This window comes from Phocoena sinus, chromosome 4 (assembly GCF_008692025.1).
Source record: "Phocoena sinus isolate mPhoSin1 chromosome 4, mPhoSin1.pri, whole genome shotgun sequence".
In the NCBI taxonomy this organism is placed as follows: Eukaryota; Metazoa; Chordata; class Mammalia; order Artiodactyla; family Phocoenidae; genus Phocoena; species Phocoena sinus.
In genome coordinates, this window is record NC_045766.1 from 60,365,153 (window position 1) to 60,381,249 (window position 16,097).

The 16,097-nt window shown below is 40.5% G+C and overlaps 1 protein-coding gene across 2 annotated transcripts in view; it reads right to left on the reverse strand.

The window, feature by feature from the left end:
• The window catches only part of MCCC1 (methylcrotonoyl-CoA carboxylase 1), a 64,906-nt gene extending 57,035 nt beyond the window's left edge, over nt 1–7,871 (reverse strand). Inside the window, exons 1-3 of one of the 2 annotated variants that reach the window (XM_032631374.1) lie at nt 7,687–7,871; nt 5,266–5,312; nt 2,311–2,447 (exon numbers count right to left, since the gene is read on the reverse strand). In XM_032631374.1, the coding sequence (XP_032487265.1) occupies nt 2,311–2,447; nt 5,266–5,312; nt 7,687–7,775 (273 nt within the window). In that variant the 5' untranslated portion in view covers nt 7,776–7,871. Of the gene's footprint in view, nt 1–2,310; nt 2,448–5,265; nt 5,313–7,686 lie in introns of those variants that run through there. The other variant, XM_032631375.1, reaches the window with a different exon arrangement.
• Nucleotides 7,872–16,097: the final 8,226 nt, after the last annotated feature.

Below are 16,097 nucleotides of genomic sequence, written 5' to 3' on the forward strand. Positions count from 1 at the left end.
AGGTTTAGTCTGGTCAGGGAAAGGCTGGGAGGGAAGGTCAAGGGGCTCCTTGACCTGGGACCTGGCCAGGCAAACAGGAGGAGGGGGTGGAGTTCGGAACAGGAATGGAGATGGGGGCAAGCCTCACTGGCAGAGAAAACAACACATACGAAGGTCCTGGGGTGGGAAGAAATATGGCTCATTTGAGGGACTGAAGGAGGCTTGTGTGGCTGGAGCAATGAATAGGGTGTCAGGGACCAGACATGTGACTGGAAGACGGGAATGCAGATTTCAGAGGGCCTTGTGGGAGGTTAAAGCTTTGGATTGTCTCCCAAGGGGACACATGATGAGACATTTTGTGTTTTTAATTTAAACTTTTAATTCCACAATACACAAATCCATTCTCATTCTAAAGACTGTGAACAATAATACAGAAGCAAAGGAGTCCTTTGGCATTGCCCCTCTCCCTCATTCTAAACTCCTTCCAGATATAACCTCTATGATCAATTTGGGACATACCTTTCCATATCCACATTCCTATTTATTTGAATATATTTATATAAACATACAACAGTTTTAGTTTTTGTTTTTACACCAGTAGGATCAAACTCTAGAGTCATCTTCTGCAATTGCTTTTTTCACTAACAGTATGTCTTGAGAGCTCTTTCCTTGCTAGTACACACGTCTACCTCATTTTTTTATAATAACTGCATAATGTCCCACAGTATGAAGGTACCATAGTTCATTTAATCAGGTGCCTCTAAATGGACCTTTAAGCTGTAACGGCAAAAGGATGCCGGCAGCATCTTGTGCATGCCTCTAGGTGAACATATGTGTGAGTATGTCTCTGGACAGAGATCTAGAGGAGTGTTTGCAGGGCTGGGTGAAAGATACGACACTTTAATCGCTCCTGGTTAATCATCCCTTGAAATGGTATCACTAACATACATTTCCATCAATAACCTAATTTCTAACCACATTAACCAACACTGAGTATTATCCATCTTTTAAATTATTGATAATCTGGAGGATGATAAAAAGGTTTAAAGCATTTAAAGCATAGGAGTAACATGAAAAAATCTGATTTTTAAGCTATCAGTCTGGCTGAAGTGTAGAAAATATTGTGGGAGGGGGTCAAGGGTAAAGTAGGGAGACCACATACAAGGCTACATACAGCATTTGACCAGGCGAAGATGACAGTGGCTTTGACTTAAGGTGCAGGTGGAAGAGGGCAGAAAGAAGTGGAAAGAAATCTTTGAGAAGCAGAATTAATAGCAATTGGAGATTGTCTAGATGGGGAAGGGAGAAGGATGTAGAGAGGGGAGGAAGATGCGAGATATTCAAAGACTCCCAGATCTCTGGCATTATTATTTTTATGAGCGATGGTGTTGCCACCTACTGGGTTAGGGAAGTCTGCAAGAAAAGCATGCTCAGTACAGATGAAAGGCGATGAGTTCAATTTCAGACAAATTGATTTGGTGCCCATGCAGGTGGAGGTGTTGAGTGGGAGGCTGGATAGACATGTATCATGTTCAAAAGAAAGCCTGGGCTAGAAATAGACATTTGGAAGTTTTTAGCAAAGCCACAGGACTTGATGATATGATCTAGAGTGACAGTATACAATGAGAAAAGAAGAAAATGGAAGATTCTTAACAGGGGAGAGGAGAAGGACTCCACAGCACAGGAAGACAACTAGCCTTGGATGGGAAGAGGACAGATGCAGATGCAGTGAGCAGATTCTGTGGCAGGAAGCTCAATTCTACGTCCTCTGTGACTCAAGATCATCTGCTGAGAATAGGTGGTAGAGGGAGAGTCAGAGGTTGAAATGGAGCAAAATTGGTTTGAGATAGTCCCTGCACAGAATTCAAGGGAAAAGTGGCAATGTGGAAAGCCCAGGTGAAGCTGCTCATAATTTTACAGTTAAGCCAAGGCTCAGAAACATTAAATGACTTGTCTAAGATCCCTTGGCCAGTAACTGGTAGTTGCTAAGACTGACCTCAATCCTTCTCCTGGTACATCAGGGATCTGGATGTGCGCCACTGACAGTGTGATCTGTGGGTCAGCCACCTTCTCTGAACCGTTTTAACCAATCCTTGATGAGACAGGACCTTGCCTAGAAGTAAACTACACCACTAGGCACACAGTGTAGTTCCACTGGTGTTACGTTTGGAAAAGGTTCCCAAGATAAATTTTTAGTGAGCAGTTTGAACTTACCTACTTAGACACTGTTAATACTAGCAAATATAAACCGTCAACAAAGAAGCAAAATACCGACACAATAAACAAATACAATCACTTACAAAATTTGACTTCCAGTTTTTAACAACGTACCATGTCAACATGCATGGAATTCCTGTCGGCCTCACTATAAACAGCCACAGACTGTACACCCATTTTTTTGGCTGTTCGTATCACCCTGCAGGCAATTTCTCCTCTGTTTGCAATGAGGACCTTGGTAATGTTTCGTCCTGTTTAAAATACCATGAAAAGCATATACAAATGTTACTGGGGAATTAAGGAATGAGAATGCAAAATATAGTTGTCCCTCAGTATCCATGGCGACTGGTTCCAGGACCCCTGCAGACACCAAAACCCGCAGATGCATAAATACTAATACTATATAAAACGGTGTAGTATTTGCATATAACCTACTCACACCCTCCAGTTTACTTCAAATCATCTCGAGATTACCTATAATACCTAATATAATATAAATGCTACAGGGACTTCCCTGATGGCACAGTGGTTAAGAATCTCCCTGCCCGTGCAGGGGACATGGGTTCGAGCCCTGGTCCAGGAAGATCCCACATGCCGTAGAGCAGCTAAGTCCATGCACCATCACTATTGAGCCTGTGCTCTAGAGCTCGCAAGCCACAACTACTCAGCTCATGTGCCACAACTACTGAAGCCTGTATGCCTAGAGCCCATGCTCCGCAACAAAGAGAAGCCACTGCAATGAGAAGCCCGTGTGCCGCAAGGAAGAGCCCCTGCTCGCCGCAACTGGAGAAAGCCTGCGCACAGCAATGAAGACCCAACGCAGCCAAAAATAAATAAATAAATAAATTAAGTTTTTAAAATGCTACTTAAACAGTTGTAAGTACAATGTAAATGCTATATAAATAGTTGCCAGTGCACAGCAAATTCAAGATTTGCTTTGGAAACTTCCTGGAATTTTCAAATATTTTTGATCCTTGGCTGGTTGAACCTGCAGATGTGGGACCTGTGGATACTAAAGGGCCAAATGTAAATATTCTATCATATTAACTAGGTTATAAACATTTGTTTTGGTAAAATCAGAATAACAAAGCCTCAAATAACTATTTTAGCTAATATCCGTGCATTTCTTTTCAATGTCCAATATTTGTAGATGTTGCTACTTGTGTAGGGTAAAGTTAGACCTTTGCAGAGATAGGGTCACTTTAACTTATAGTGTCTCTATTGTCTTTATTGCAGATTGCCCCTCTGGGTAAACCAAGTTATCTTCTTTGCCTTTCCTTTTTTTTTTTTGTTTGCTTTGGCTGCACCAGGTTTAGCTACGGGACTCAGGATCTTTGTTGCGGCATGTGGGATCCTTTGTTGCGATGTGCGAGATCTTTAGGTGCAGCATGCACACTCTTAGCTGTGGCATACATGCAGGATCTAGCTCCCGGACTAGGGATCGAACCCGGGCCCCCTGCATTGGGAGTGTGGAGTCTTAACCACTGGACCACCAGGGAAGTACCCCCTCATTGTGGGTTGTTTTTTTTTTTAACATCTTTATTGGAGTATAATTGCTTTACAATGGTGTGTTAGTTTCTGCTGCCTTTCCATTTTGACCTCGATTAGAATCAATGCCAGTGTGATCAGATCAGGGAGAACTGTTAAAAAGCCTTTAGAAGTCATGAAATTCAAGATACTCTTATTAACATAAATTCTTACACAGCTTTTTCAATTTAAAATAAAATTCAAAGATGTTTTGTTATGTCAAAGATCAAATTACAATAGCTAAAAAAAAAGCACAGTTAATAATAACTAAACTTTAATACCTATTCTCTACGCCCCAGGTCCTCTGCTAAACACTCAACTTGGACTTAAATCCTCACAACCATCCAATGAAGTAGAGGCTATTATTATTATCTCAATTTAAAAAATGAAGATATTAAGATTGAAAGAGATACTGCTTTCCTGAAATCATAGAGCTAAAAAAAATGGTAGCTCCAGGATTTGAACCCAGGTTAGCTTCACTCCAGAATGTGAGCTCTTCATCACTCTGCTCCACTGCCTCTATCCCTCTGTACACAGGGGTGTGTGGTTCTTGCAATATAAATGAATACTGCACCAGTTCACTGGCATCAGTATCATATGACATGTTATTGTATTAATAAAATACACTTCCATCATCACACATGAAATAAATGTTTTTGACAGTTTATAATATTTATATTTCTCAAAAAATAAAATTTTATATAATTTCAAAGTATGTTTTTTGGGACTTCCCTCGTGGTCCAGTGGTTAAGAATCGGTCTTACAATGCAGGGGATGCCAGTTCGATCCCTGGTCGGGGAACTAAGATCCCACATGCCACGGGGCAACTAAGCCCGCGCACCACAACTGCTGAGCCTGCGTGCTCTGCAGCCCGCGCGACACAACTAGAGAGAAGCCTGTGCACAACAACAAAGAGCCCATGCGCCGCAATGAAGGATCCTGCGTGCCGCAACTAAGACCCAACGCAGCCAAAAAATAAATATTTTTTTAAAAAAGAAAAAAAGCTCAGCATCATTATAAAAAACAAACAAAACCCAAAAAACTATGTTTTTCAACAGGGATCTATAGAGCCCAAGCTGTCACAGAAGTGCTAGGGTGAAGCATGCAGGTATATGTTGGAAGAGGGGGCTACACTCAGTCAACCGGAAGTTACACTTTTAAATGTTTACAGTTGGGAACTCCACGTAACACTTTTTTTGAAAAAAAAAAAAAAAATTCCTGCTAGTTGAAAGAACTGTTTTCAAGCACTGATTTAGACCATCATATTTATGCTTTTTCAATTCAATACACTAAAGAGGGTCAAACAAATAACAACATAAACATAAAATGTCCTTAACTATTTACCTATATATTTCAGACTCAAAAGCAAGAGATTTAACATAAGAGGTGAAAACCATTGACTCAATACAAAGAAATTAATCATGAAAATTCAAAACTTCGACAGTATATAAAAACTAATTGTATTATGCACACATTAAATAATTAAACATTTCCCTTTCTTCATAACCTGAAACAAGGCCAAATAGAAGAGGGTGTCAGTACCTGTGGTAGTTGCATACTTCATGGCTCTTTGCTTCCAAGTCCATCCCCTATAAAATGAATCCAAATGTAATTATGATTAAACAGGATATGTAAGATCTGCCATTGTTCTCTCAAAAGAATCTCAATTTTTAAAAACTTGCAACCAAGTCTAGATATGACTTTAGTTACATTTAAACCTTAAGCCTACAGAGTGATTCAATAAGATTTACTTTGTGGGAAGAAAACGAATCTAGAAATCAAAAGTTACAGTTCTGGCTGTTCTCCCTGGTACTAAGTGTCCTTGAGCAGATCACCTAACCGGCTCATTCCTGAGGCTGGCAAATGACCACGGAGTCAGAAACAATTAGAAAGCCAGGGTACTTCAAGATCTTCCAGTTCAGCTTGTTTTCAAACTTTTTTCACCAGAACCCAAAGTAAAAACTATGTTTGACTTCACAAGCCAGTACACACACAGAAGTTTCATGCAAGAAAATTTCCCCTATGTTTCGATAGTTCCTGTTCTATTCCATTTTATTAAATAAAATGTCCTGGGAAGACCCACAGCTTTGGTACTTGAGTTCCACAAGATGGTTTTCTCAGGAGGCTACTGCTTTCCCACATCTTTCCAATCAACTGACCTCGCTTTCTTGATCTTCAGTGGGGAGGTGGGGAATCACAGCATCTTCCCATCACAATCTTCAGATACGCTTACCAATAAGATTCAAGGCCTGTCCTGGGCAATGTGTCTATAAAATGGCTGCTTCTTGGTAAACCCAGCTTAAGACTCTGATTCAGTTTTAAGGACACTGATGAACTAAAAATTTTCTTCTGCCATTTTCCAGTGAAAACCAAGAGACAACCACCTCCCCCCCACACACCACTTAACTATAATCTTCTATCCCAGCAACGTTCTGATTGGTCTATTCCATTTTTCACCATTATCTACACTACAATTTAAAATGGCTTAAAAAACATTAAGAAGTTGCTTCCATGCGATTATTCCATCCTGATTCAAGAATTTCTATACCAGTTTCTCCTCGTTTTTAAAATTCCACCACTAGACTAGATTTCTTTGCTGAGTTACTACAAAATCATGACACAAAAAGACATGTAAACACCCTATATACTGATAAGATTTTAATTCTACATGCCATTAACTCTAACATTTTCCAGGGTGACAACCACTTGAGAATGGTTCTATACATAATAGCTAAGATTTGAGAGGGAGAGGGAAGTGAGAGAAAATGGGTCTGTGTAATAACCTGAAGAGCCCTGGAAACCTAAGAAAAGAAAAATCAGGAGGAAAAGAAGAGCACTAACATTGCTTTCATCAACTGTCATATTTTGCTCTGGGGCTAGTCCTACAATTAAGTAATTGAAAATCTACATTCATACAATAACTTTGGGACAATAAAAGCAATAAAAAAACTTAAGGCAAATCATTGAGTCTGCAAAGGCTACATCTATGGATTGATTCATACGCATCAGATTCTGTTTAAGCCTCTTTACATTAATATTAATTCATTTAATTCACACATTCTAAGGCACTAGTATTATCTCTTCTAGGGATAGTATCATCACCTCCTCCTAGGTAAAGAAATTGAAGCACTGAGGATAATTAATTTTCTCAAGGTTACTCACACACCCAGAGTAGCAAAGCTGAGACCCCTGCCTTCTGAGTGCAGAGTCTGTGCCCTTCAGCACTAAGCTATACTATGTTTCCAGAATGACGGAGGAGGAGGGAAGAGAAGGCAAAGGAAGCTAAAGAAGCTTGCTACCTGGAAACCTGAGGGTGTCTTCACTGCCAGTAATTGTCTCCGAAGCTTAAAATCTGAAACTGATCTGGAGTCAGGTTAGTTAGAGTGAGCCATCTGATAGCTTTGTTCAAATGTGTGAACAAAGCTGCTGACAAAACCTCTCAGCTCTCCGGAGACAAATTTGCTTTTGTTAACTTGATTCATTTCAGCAAAGGGAAAGAACTCCAAGAGCCTTCAGCATCCTGGCGCCATTTCTTACCACTAGTGTAAACTAGGGCAAGTCTTTGACCCCTTCGGACTTCACCAGAAGCGGGATCATAACAACGCTCCCCAAAGAGGGAATGCAGTGAAAACACAGTGTTAATGATCAGGAGCTGTACAAGCGTTATTCTTGCCCCTATGGCGAGGGGAGCATGGAGACGGCAGGCTCACCTCCACCCCTCCCCCACTCCACAAAAATGGGCAGAATGCTGAAGGCTGGATGTGTGGAAGGGAGAAGAAAGTGTGTGTCTCCCTCCCGATGCCGAGACTGAAAGCAGAACCTCCCCCGGACTGGGCTGGAGTTTTTCTTCCGTCCTCCCCTCCTCCCTCTCTACCCTCGGTCCCTCCGCACCTCTCACACGCCGCACGAGTCCATTCATCCCCGGTCCCGACACTGATCCACCGCCCCTCCACCCGCCGTTACCTCGGCGGCAGCAGCAAACTCGGGACTCGCTGCCATCGGTTCCTCTCCGCCGTCACCAGCAGGACCGACAACGCAGAGGCCGCCGCCATGTCCCTGCAGCCCCGTCACTCTCCGTCGCTTAGACACAGCAGCTGTGTCCCACTCACTGCAAAACCTTGCCTCCGCTCTGCTAGCCTGTTGTCCTCCGCCGGCCACCGTCCAGGTCAGAGCCAAGCAATAGGAGAACCGAAAGGTGGTGGGGGCGTCTCCACGAAAACCAATCAAAGAACAGAGCAGGGCTTGGGTTGCGGCGATTGGCCAGTCTGTCCACGGGCCGCGGGGGTGCGGTCCCCGCTCCCTCCGCCCCTTGCGCCAACCGGAGGAGGGGTCGGCTATGTCCTCAGCCTTCCTTGGACTCGGAACGCTGTTTCTTCCCTTGGCCCTCGGCGTTCCTTCGTTCTGGAACACTGCTCCTGACCATTATTATTAAAGCCGCAAGGAAGTGGGCGAGGCAGAGTCATGGGGAAAAAGTCAAATGGAGTGGAGAGCAAGATAAAATTCTCTAGTGATCTCAAGAATGGATAAAATAAGATAAATAAAATTAAATTTAAAACCACCCTGAGCTTTTATAAAAGTGTTTTAACGGACTGTTGAGGAAAAGAGGAAGTCAAAACCGAATTGCAGAATATCTAGAAAACAAAAGTATGAAAACACTACATATAGATGCCTATTTGATTTAACTAAAGCCGGGCTTATAGGAAACTTATAGTTAACGTAAATTAATCATCCAATTTAAGGGTTAGAAAAAATACATAAATAAAGCATAATAAAGTAGTAAAGATTTTTTAAAAAGAAATAAATGGGGCTTCCCTGGTGGCGCAGTGGTTGAGAGTCCGCTTGTCGATGCGGAGGACACGGGTTCGTGCCCCGGTCCGGGAAGATCCCACGTGCCGCGGAGCGGCTGGGCCCGTGAGCCGTGGCCGCTGAGCCTGCGCTTCCGCAGCCTGTGCTCCGCAACGGGAGGGGCCACAGCAGTGAGAGGCCCGCGTACAGCAAAAAAAAAAAAAGTTAAAGAAATAAATGAAATAAGAAAACTAATATCGAAGCACTAATAAGTCCAGGAGTTCAGAAAATAGATCAATAAAAAAATAGTAACTAATCTAATCAGAAGTGAAGGGGAGAAATGCACACTTGCTATGATTAAAAAGAAAAAAAAAGGTAAGTGGGGAAAAGGTGCAGATATAGGAAAAATTATAAATTTGTAAGAGACTATTTTGCTCAACTTTAAGCAAATAAACTTTGAAAACCTGGATGAAATGGATGCTGTTCAAGATAAGAAAACACAGTTTACCCAAATAGATTGTGAGATAGAAAATCTAATTAAACCATTACCACAGAAGAACAAGAGAATATTATCAAAGACCTATCGTTCCTACTGCCTTCATTTCCACCTTCACCTCCATCCCCAAAGCACGTGACTCACCTTGTTTCACAAGGAAACTCCACCAAAATGGTAAATAGTAGTTGACCCCAATGCTACTAATTCTGACCCAGAGCACAGAAAAAATTGGAAGTCCTCCAAAATCTTATGAGGTGAGCATAACATTGGTACCAAAATCTAACAAAGATAGCACACACACACACACAAAACTATAGTCCAATTTCTTCACTTACGAATATTAATGGAAAAATCCCAAGTATATTACTAACTAAAGTATCTGGTAGCGTATGGAAAGAGTAATACACCATGATTAAGGTTTATTACAGAAATGTAAGAAGATTCAATATTAATATAACTAATTAATCTTATTAATAGTTTAAAAGAGAAAAAATTGTATCATGTTCATAGATGCTTAATAGGTCTTTGATAAAATTCAACATTCATTCTAGATTTTAAGACTCAATAATTCAAGAGTGGTATTGGGACAAGTGGCAAGCCCTCTGGGGGGGAAATAAGTTGAATCCCTACTCACTCCTCATACCTAATATCAAAATAAGTTCCAAATGGATAAAAGATGAAATCATAAGATAGCTAGAATATATCATAGGATATCTTAAAGAAGGAAAGGTTTTTCTAAGTGTAACACAATACTCAGAAACTATAACAGAAAAAGAAGTGATAAATTCAACTACATGATGTTTTTTGAAAATCTGCACAACTAAACATATATATAGAAAAAAAGTAAACTAGGAATAATTTTATAACTCTTATCACAGATGAAGGTCTACTTTCCTTAATATATAAATAACTCCTACAAATCAATAAGAAAAAAGATCTATAATGCAAGAGAAAAGCTTCAAAGAATATGAAGAGACCAAGGGAACAGAATAGAGAGCCCAGAAGTAAACCCACGCATATATGATCAACTAAGCTTTGACAAGGGTGCCAAGTGCACCCAATGGGGAAAGAATAGTCCCTTCAATAAGTACTGTTAGGAAAACTGGACATCCACATACAAAAGAATGAAACTGGACCCTGCCTTACACCACTAGGAGAAAACATAGGGAAAATGCTTCTTGACATTGGTTTTTTATTTTTTAGATATGACACCAAAAGCAAAGGCAAAAAAAGCAAAGATGAAGTTGGGACAACATCAAGCTAAAAAGCTTCATCAGCAAAGGAAACGATCAACAAATGAAAAGGGAATCTGCTGAATAGGAGTAAATATTTACAAACCATATGTCTGACAAGGGGTTAATATCTAAAACGTAGAGAGACTTTATACAACTCAATAGCAAAAAACAAATAATCCAATTAAAAATGGGCAAAGGACCCAAATAGACATTTTCCCAAAGAAGACATACAAACAGCTAACACCTACATGAAAAGGTGCTCAATACCACTAGTCATCAGGGAAATGCAAATCAAAACCACAATGAGATATCACCTGTTAGGATGGCTATTATCAAAAAGACAAAGATAACAAGTGTTGGTGAGGATGTGGAGAAAAGGGAACACTGTTGGTGGGAATGTAAATTGGACAGTCATTATGGAAAACATCATTATTCAGAGTCCTCAGAAAATTAAAAATAGAACTACTATATGATTCAGCAATCCCACTTCTGGACATATATCTGAAGGAAACAAAATCAGTATCTTGAAGAGATATATGCATTACCACCTTTATTGCAGCATTATTCACAGGAGCCAAGATATAGAAACAACATAAGTATCTGTTGACTGAATGAATGAATGAAGATTATACACACACAAACACACCACAGTGGAATATAATTCAACCATGAGAAAGAAATCCTGCCATTTGCAACAACGTGGATGAACCTGGAGGACATTATGCTAAGTGAAATGAGCCAGATAAAGATAAATACTGTATGATCTCACTTATATTTGGAATTAAAAAAAAAAGTCAAACATATAGAAACAGAGAGTAAAATGGTGGTTACCAGGAGCTGAGGGGTGGGGGAAAAAGGGGAGATGCTGGTCAAAGGGAACAAACTTTCAGTTATAAGATGAATAAGTTCTGGGGATCTAATGTATAGCATGGTGACTCTAATTATGATACTGTATTGTATATTTGACATTTGTTAAGAGAGTAGATCTTAAGTATTCTCATCACCTGACTGTGGTAATAATTTCACAATGTATACATATACCAACTCATCACATTGTACATGTTAAATATATACAATTTTGCTTGTCAGTTATACCTCAATAAAGCTAAGGGGGAAACTAACAAGTATAAAGAAAAAAAAAGAATATGAGGAGTTCACAGAATAGGAAATGTAAATAATGTAAAAGGCACTTGACCTTATTACAAATCAAAGAAATACAAATTAAAACTATAGGGCTTCCCTGGTGGTACAGTGGTTAAGAATCCGCCTGCCAATGCAGGGGACACGGGTTTGAGTCCTGGTCCGGGAAGATTCCACATGCCGTGGAGCAACTAAGCCCGTGAGCCACAACTACTGAGCCTGTGCTCTAGAGCCCGTGAGCCACAACTACTGAGCCCTCATGCCACAACTACTGAAGCCCATGCACCTAGAGCCCGTGTTCCGCAACAAGAGAAGCCATTGCAACGAGAAGCCCATGCACTGCAATGAAGAGTAGCCTCTGCTCGCCGCAACTAGAGAAAGCCCACGCGCAGCAATGAAGACCCAATGCAGCCAAAAATAAATAAATAAAAAGATAAATTTATAAAAAAATAAAACTATAATGATATACCATATTTCACCTGTCACATTAGCATATATCAAACGTTTAATAACACTGTAATTAGTTAGGGGCATGAGAGTGTTATCATTATTGAGTGAAAATTGGTACAACCGTTATGCAGAGTACTTTGGTAATAGTTATCAAAATTGCAAATTCACAAAGTTTTGAAACTAGCAAAGCTATTTCTTAGAAATCACCCAAGATATACTCACAGATATTTGAAATGATGCCTGATTAAGGAAACTTATTGTTTCATTGTTGGAAATAACAAACTAATTAAAAGAGACTGGTTAAATAAATGTATGGGTATACATTTAATGGATTACTGTGCAGCCACTAAAAAAAGAATGAGACAGCACTATATGTACTCATATATTAAGATTCATTGATGAGTGAAAAAAGCAATGTGCAGAACTGTGGTTATTATTTTATCATTTGTGTAAAAATAGGAGAAAGACAAAACATACATGCTTATATATGTAGCAATAGCCTCTGGGAAAGAAAAGTTGTTGGCTCCAAGACAGGGACAGGATAGCAGGATGGTGACAGCTTTTTATTATACACCCTTTTACATACTTTGGATTTGTTTTGACATAACTTCAGGCTTACAGAAAAGCTACAAGAATAGTACCCTTCACCTATAAATCCCAAGTGTTTATATTTTACCACATTTGCTTTATCTTTTGCTCTCTGTGTACCTACACACACACACACACACACACCACACACACACACACACACACACACACACTCATATACTCATACTTCTTTTTCTGAACCATTTGCAAGTAAGTTGCAGACATGATGCCCTTTTTTACTCCTAACTACTTTAATGTGTATTTCCTGAAACAAAGAAATTCTCTTACCTATACATGCTCTCTGAACCTGCTTGGGCTTGATCCTGGATGTACCATTTCCATCTTGCAATTGATTACTGTTAGACCCATCCAGCTTCCTTACTTAGTGGATTTGACAGAATCCAGCTCAAAAATGGTCAATTCCGGATATATGGTCACTTAGTGTCCCAAGGTCAAGTGTTCCAGGACCCAGTAACATGTCAAGAGCTGTTTCTCAAAGGGTATATATTTCTCTGCTGCAAATGGCATGGTCATGGCCTTGCTCCAGAATGCCCAGGGCCTGTTATGATTCTCCCGCTAGAGTTTGCCAAAAATTTCATGCTGTACCTTTACCCACTGCTGAAACCTCCAACACTGTAAGGTCTGTCTGAGTGTCTGGCCCAAGCAGCAGGGCTGATTGCATCGTGGCCTGGAGTTGCTGTACTGCCCTTTCCTGATCTGGCCCCACTCAAAACTGATTTCTTTCTATGTCACCTGGTAAATGGACCAGAGGAATTTTCCTAGCTGTAGAATGTTGTCACCAGAACCCAAAGAGGCCTAACTGGCTCTGTGTTTCCTTCTTTTGGAAAGGATGCAAGATGAAAAACATCTGTATTTTATTTTGGAGGGGATATTCTGGCATGTCCTTGATCATCCGTGTCCTTAAATACTTCAATGAAGTAGTCAGTTCCTGAATCTTCATACCTCCTGGAACACATATGTTTAACCAAGGCGTCCAGCATAATAATTGCTCCATGCTTGTCCTGTATAATTAGCATGATGTCATCAATGTAGTGGTTCAATGATATTCCATGGGATGTCTGTGCAGTCCAGATCGCTTTGGATTACATTATGACAGAGGACAGGAGAGTTGACAAATTCCTGGGGCAAAGCTATAAATGAATATGACAGAGCATGGGCCGACAACGAGCCTTCGTAGAAAGGCAAGTCAGCCCGAGCAGTGGCTGGTCCATAGACTGTCAGTGCCAGGGCTTGAGAGGCTGTTCTCCTGGGGGTGTGCTACATCTGGAGCAGAGTTGGAAGCAGGCTGGAATCAGCCCTGCTCCTATTACCTTTTGTATAGGTTCCTATGAAACCACTTTTCTTTGTGTATGCACTGGAATTTCTTTTTTTTTTTTTTTTTTTTTTTTTTTTGCGGTACGCGGGCCTCTCACTGCTGTGGCCTCTCCCGTTGCGGAGCACAGGCTCCGGACGCGCAGGCTCAGCGGCCATGGCTCACGGGCCCAGCCGCTCCGCGGCATGTGGGATCTTCCCGGACTGGGGCACGAACCTGTGTCCCGTGCATCGGCAGGCGGACTCTCAACCACTGCGCCATCAGGGAAGCCCTGCACTGGAATTTCTATACGCGAGTTTCTCCACAGAAGTAAACCAGTAATTCTACCTTGACAATGGACGTGGGGTAGACAGCATCCAAGACAGCCCCGCCTTGATTTCTACCTCTCCTGGTCTTCACTCCTACATTGTACCAGGGATGGTCAATGTGACCAACTGGATACAGCAGAAGTGATGGCATGTCACTTCTGTGATTAGGTGGTCGTCTCTCTCTCTTGGATCACTTGCTCTGGGGAAAGCCAGTTGCCATGTTGTGAGCATCCCTTTGGATATGCCATATGGTGTGAACTTGGAAGTAGATCCTTCAGCCCCATTTGAACCTTCAGATGACTGCAGCTCTGGCTAACAGCCGAACTGCCACCTGGTGAGAAACCCTGAGTCAGAGCCACCCAGCTAAGCTGCTCCCAGATTTCTGACCCTCAGAGACTGTGTGAGATAATAAATGTTGTTTTAAGCTGCTAGGTTTCAGGGCAATTTGTTACACAGCTATAGATAACTAACACAGGACGTCTTCTGATTTATCTCAGCCCCTACCAGACTGTCTGGCGTTTAGGAAGTCCTTAATCGATGTTGGTTGGATGAATGAATGAATGGGTAATTGTGGCAGCACTTAAATAAACCAGTGATCCAATCAGGTAGTCTGGACTGAGAGTTGAGAAATTTAATTTATAACTTTAATATGGTTTATCTTCTCAGAAATTCAGTTTCTCTCAAATAGGTCTTCCTACCTAGTAATAATGTGGCAGTGGAGAATAGAACAAAATAAATTATTTCTAGGAAGACGATTTAACTTACTGATTCAAGCAACAACCTCCACTAAGGTTGTAAAACAAAATTTTTAATAGCACAAAAAACGAATGACATAAATCTCCAAGGTAAGTTTTTATTACAAAAACTTTTAATACAATTCAATATTCTATTAAGACTAAAGGCAGGTCCTTGCCAACCCTACTGAGCTATAAGAGAACAAGTCAGGAAAGTGAATATGTTCTCCAGGGTGACTTGAATCATTCCTTTACTGACGAATGCTAGGGGTGTGTGGTCTTTTCTGTTAACATTTCTTTGGTAGTAAAAACAAAGGAGGAATAAAATTCTTGACTGCTCTACAGAAAAACGGGAACTAGAGTGAAAACGTGGCCATAAAACTGCAGAAGAAGCAAGTTACCACAAGAGGGAGATCTACATTCGAGAAACCAAAGTTGGTTAGCGGTTCAATTTCTCTTTCAAAGAAATAAAAAATGCCTTGAGAAATTTACTCCATTCCTTTATCCTTAGACTCACAGGTTAACAATCCCATAAAAATGAGAAATGAATGTTTTACAGAGCCTCTCAGTTTTCTTTGAGGGAGTAGAGAACTTCATTAAAGATAGGCTATTTTATTTCCCATTAAGCCCTCCTTTCATGTACCATAATCTCTCGTGATTCTGGACAAAATAATTTTCTCTGTAAAAGGGAGCATATGCCAGTATGAGGCTTCAGGCAGCACTTACTGTCATTGTTCTTGTAGGCAATTTGATGTAGTGAAAAGACCAGAGACCTTGGTCCCAGACCAACAGGAAGTCAAATTCAGGCTCTGCCACTTGTTAGCTGGGTGACATTTAAGTGATTAATTTCTTTAAGTCTGAGTTTACTCACACGTAAGTTGTGCAAATTAAATGAGATGTATATAAACTGCTTAGCCTAGTGTCTGACACGTATCTGTTCAATAGTGAAAGGCCATTATTATCGTTTCTTGCTTATTATTTAATTCTGTTGTCTGTAGCCACCTAATTCTTAGTTTTAGTGATTCTGGAGGAGTCATCAAGATAAAAATGGAAGCTGATCTATTCCTCTTGGTGTCACATCGAATATCTAGACAACCTATGATATGTTGCTCTTTTTGACGATGTTTAGAAAACATTTAAAGTGGAAAAGGAGGTAGGTCAGTTGACAGACACATACATCTTACAAAACATGGATAGTAAAAGCACTGAAAATACATTTTACAGGCAAAGCAGAAGCATTTTTAAAAGTGGAAAAGATCAAGGATAAAATAAAATCCCCAATGTGAACACAGGTAACATTAATTA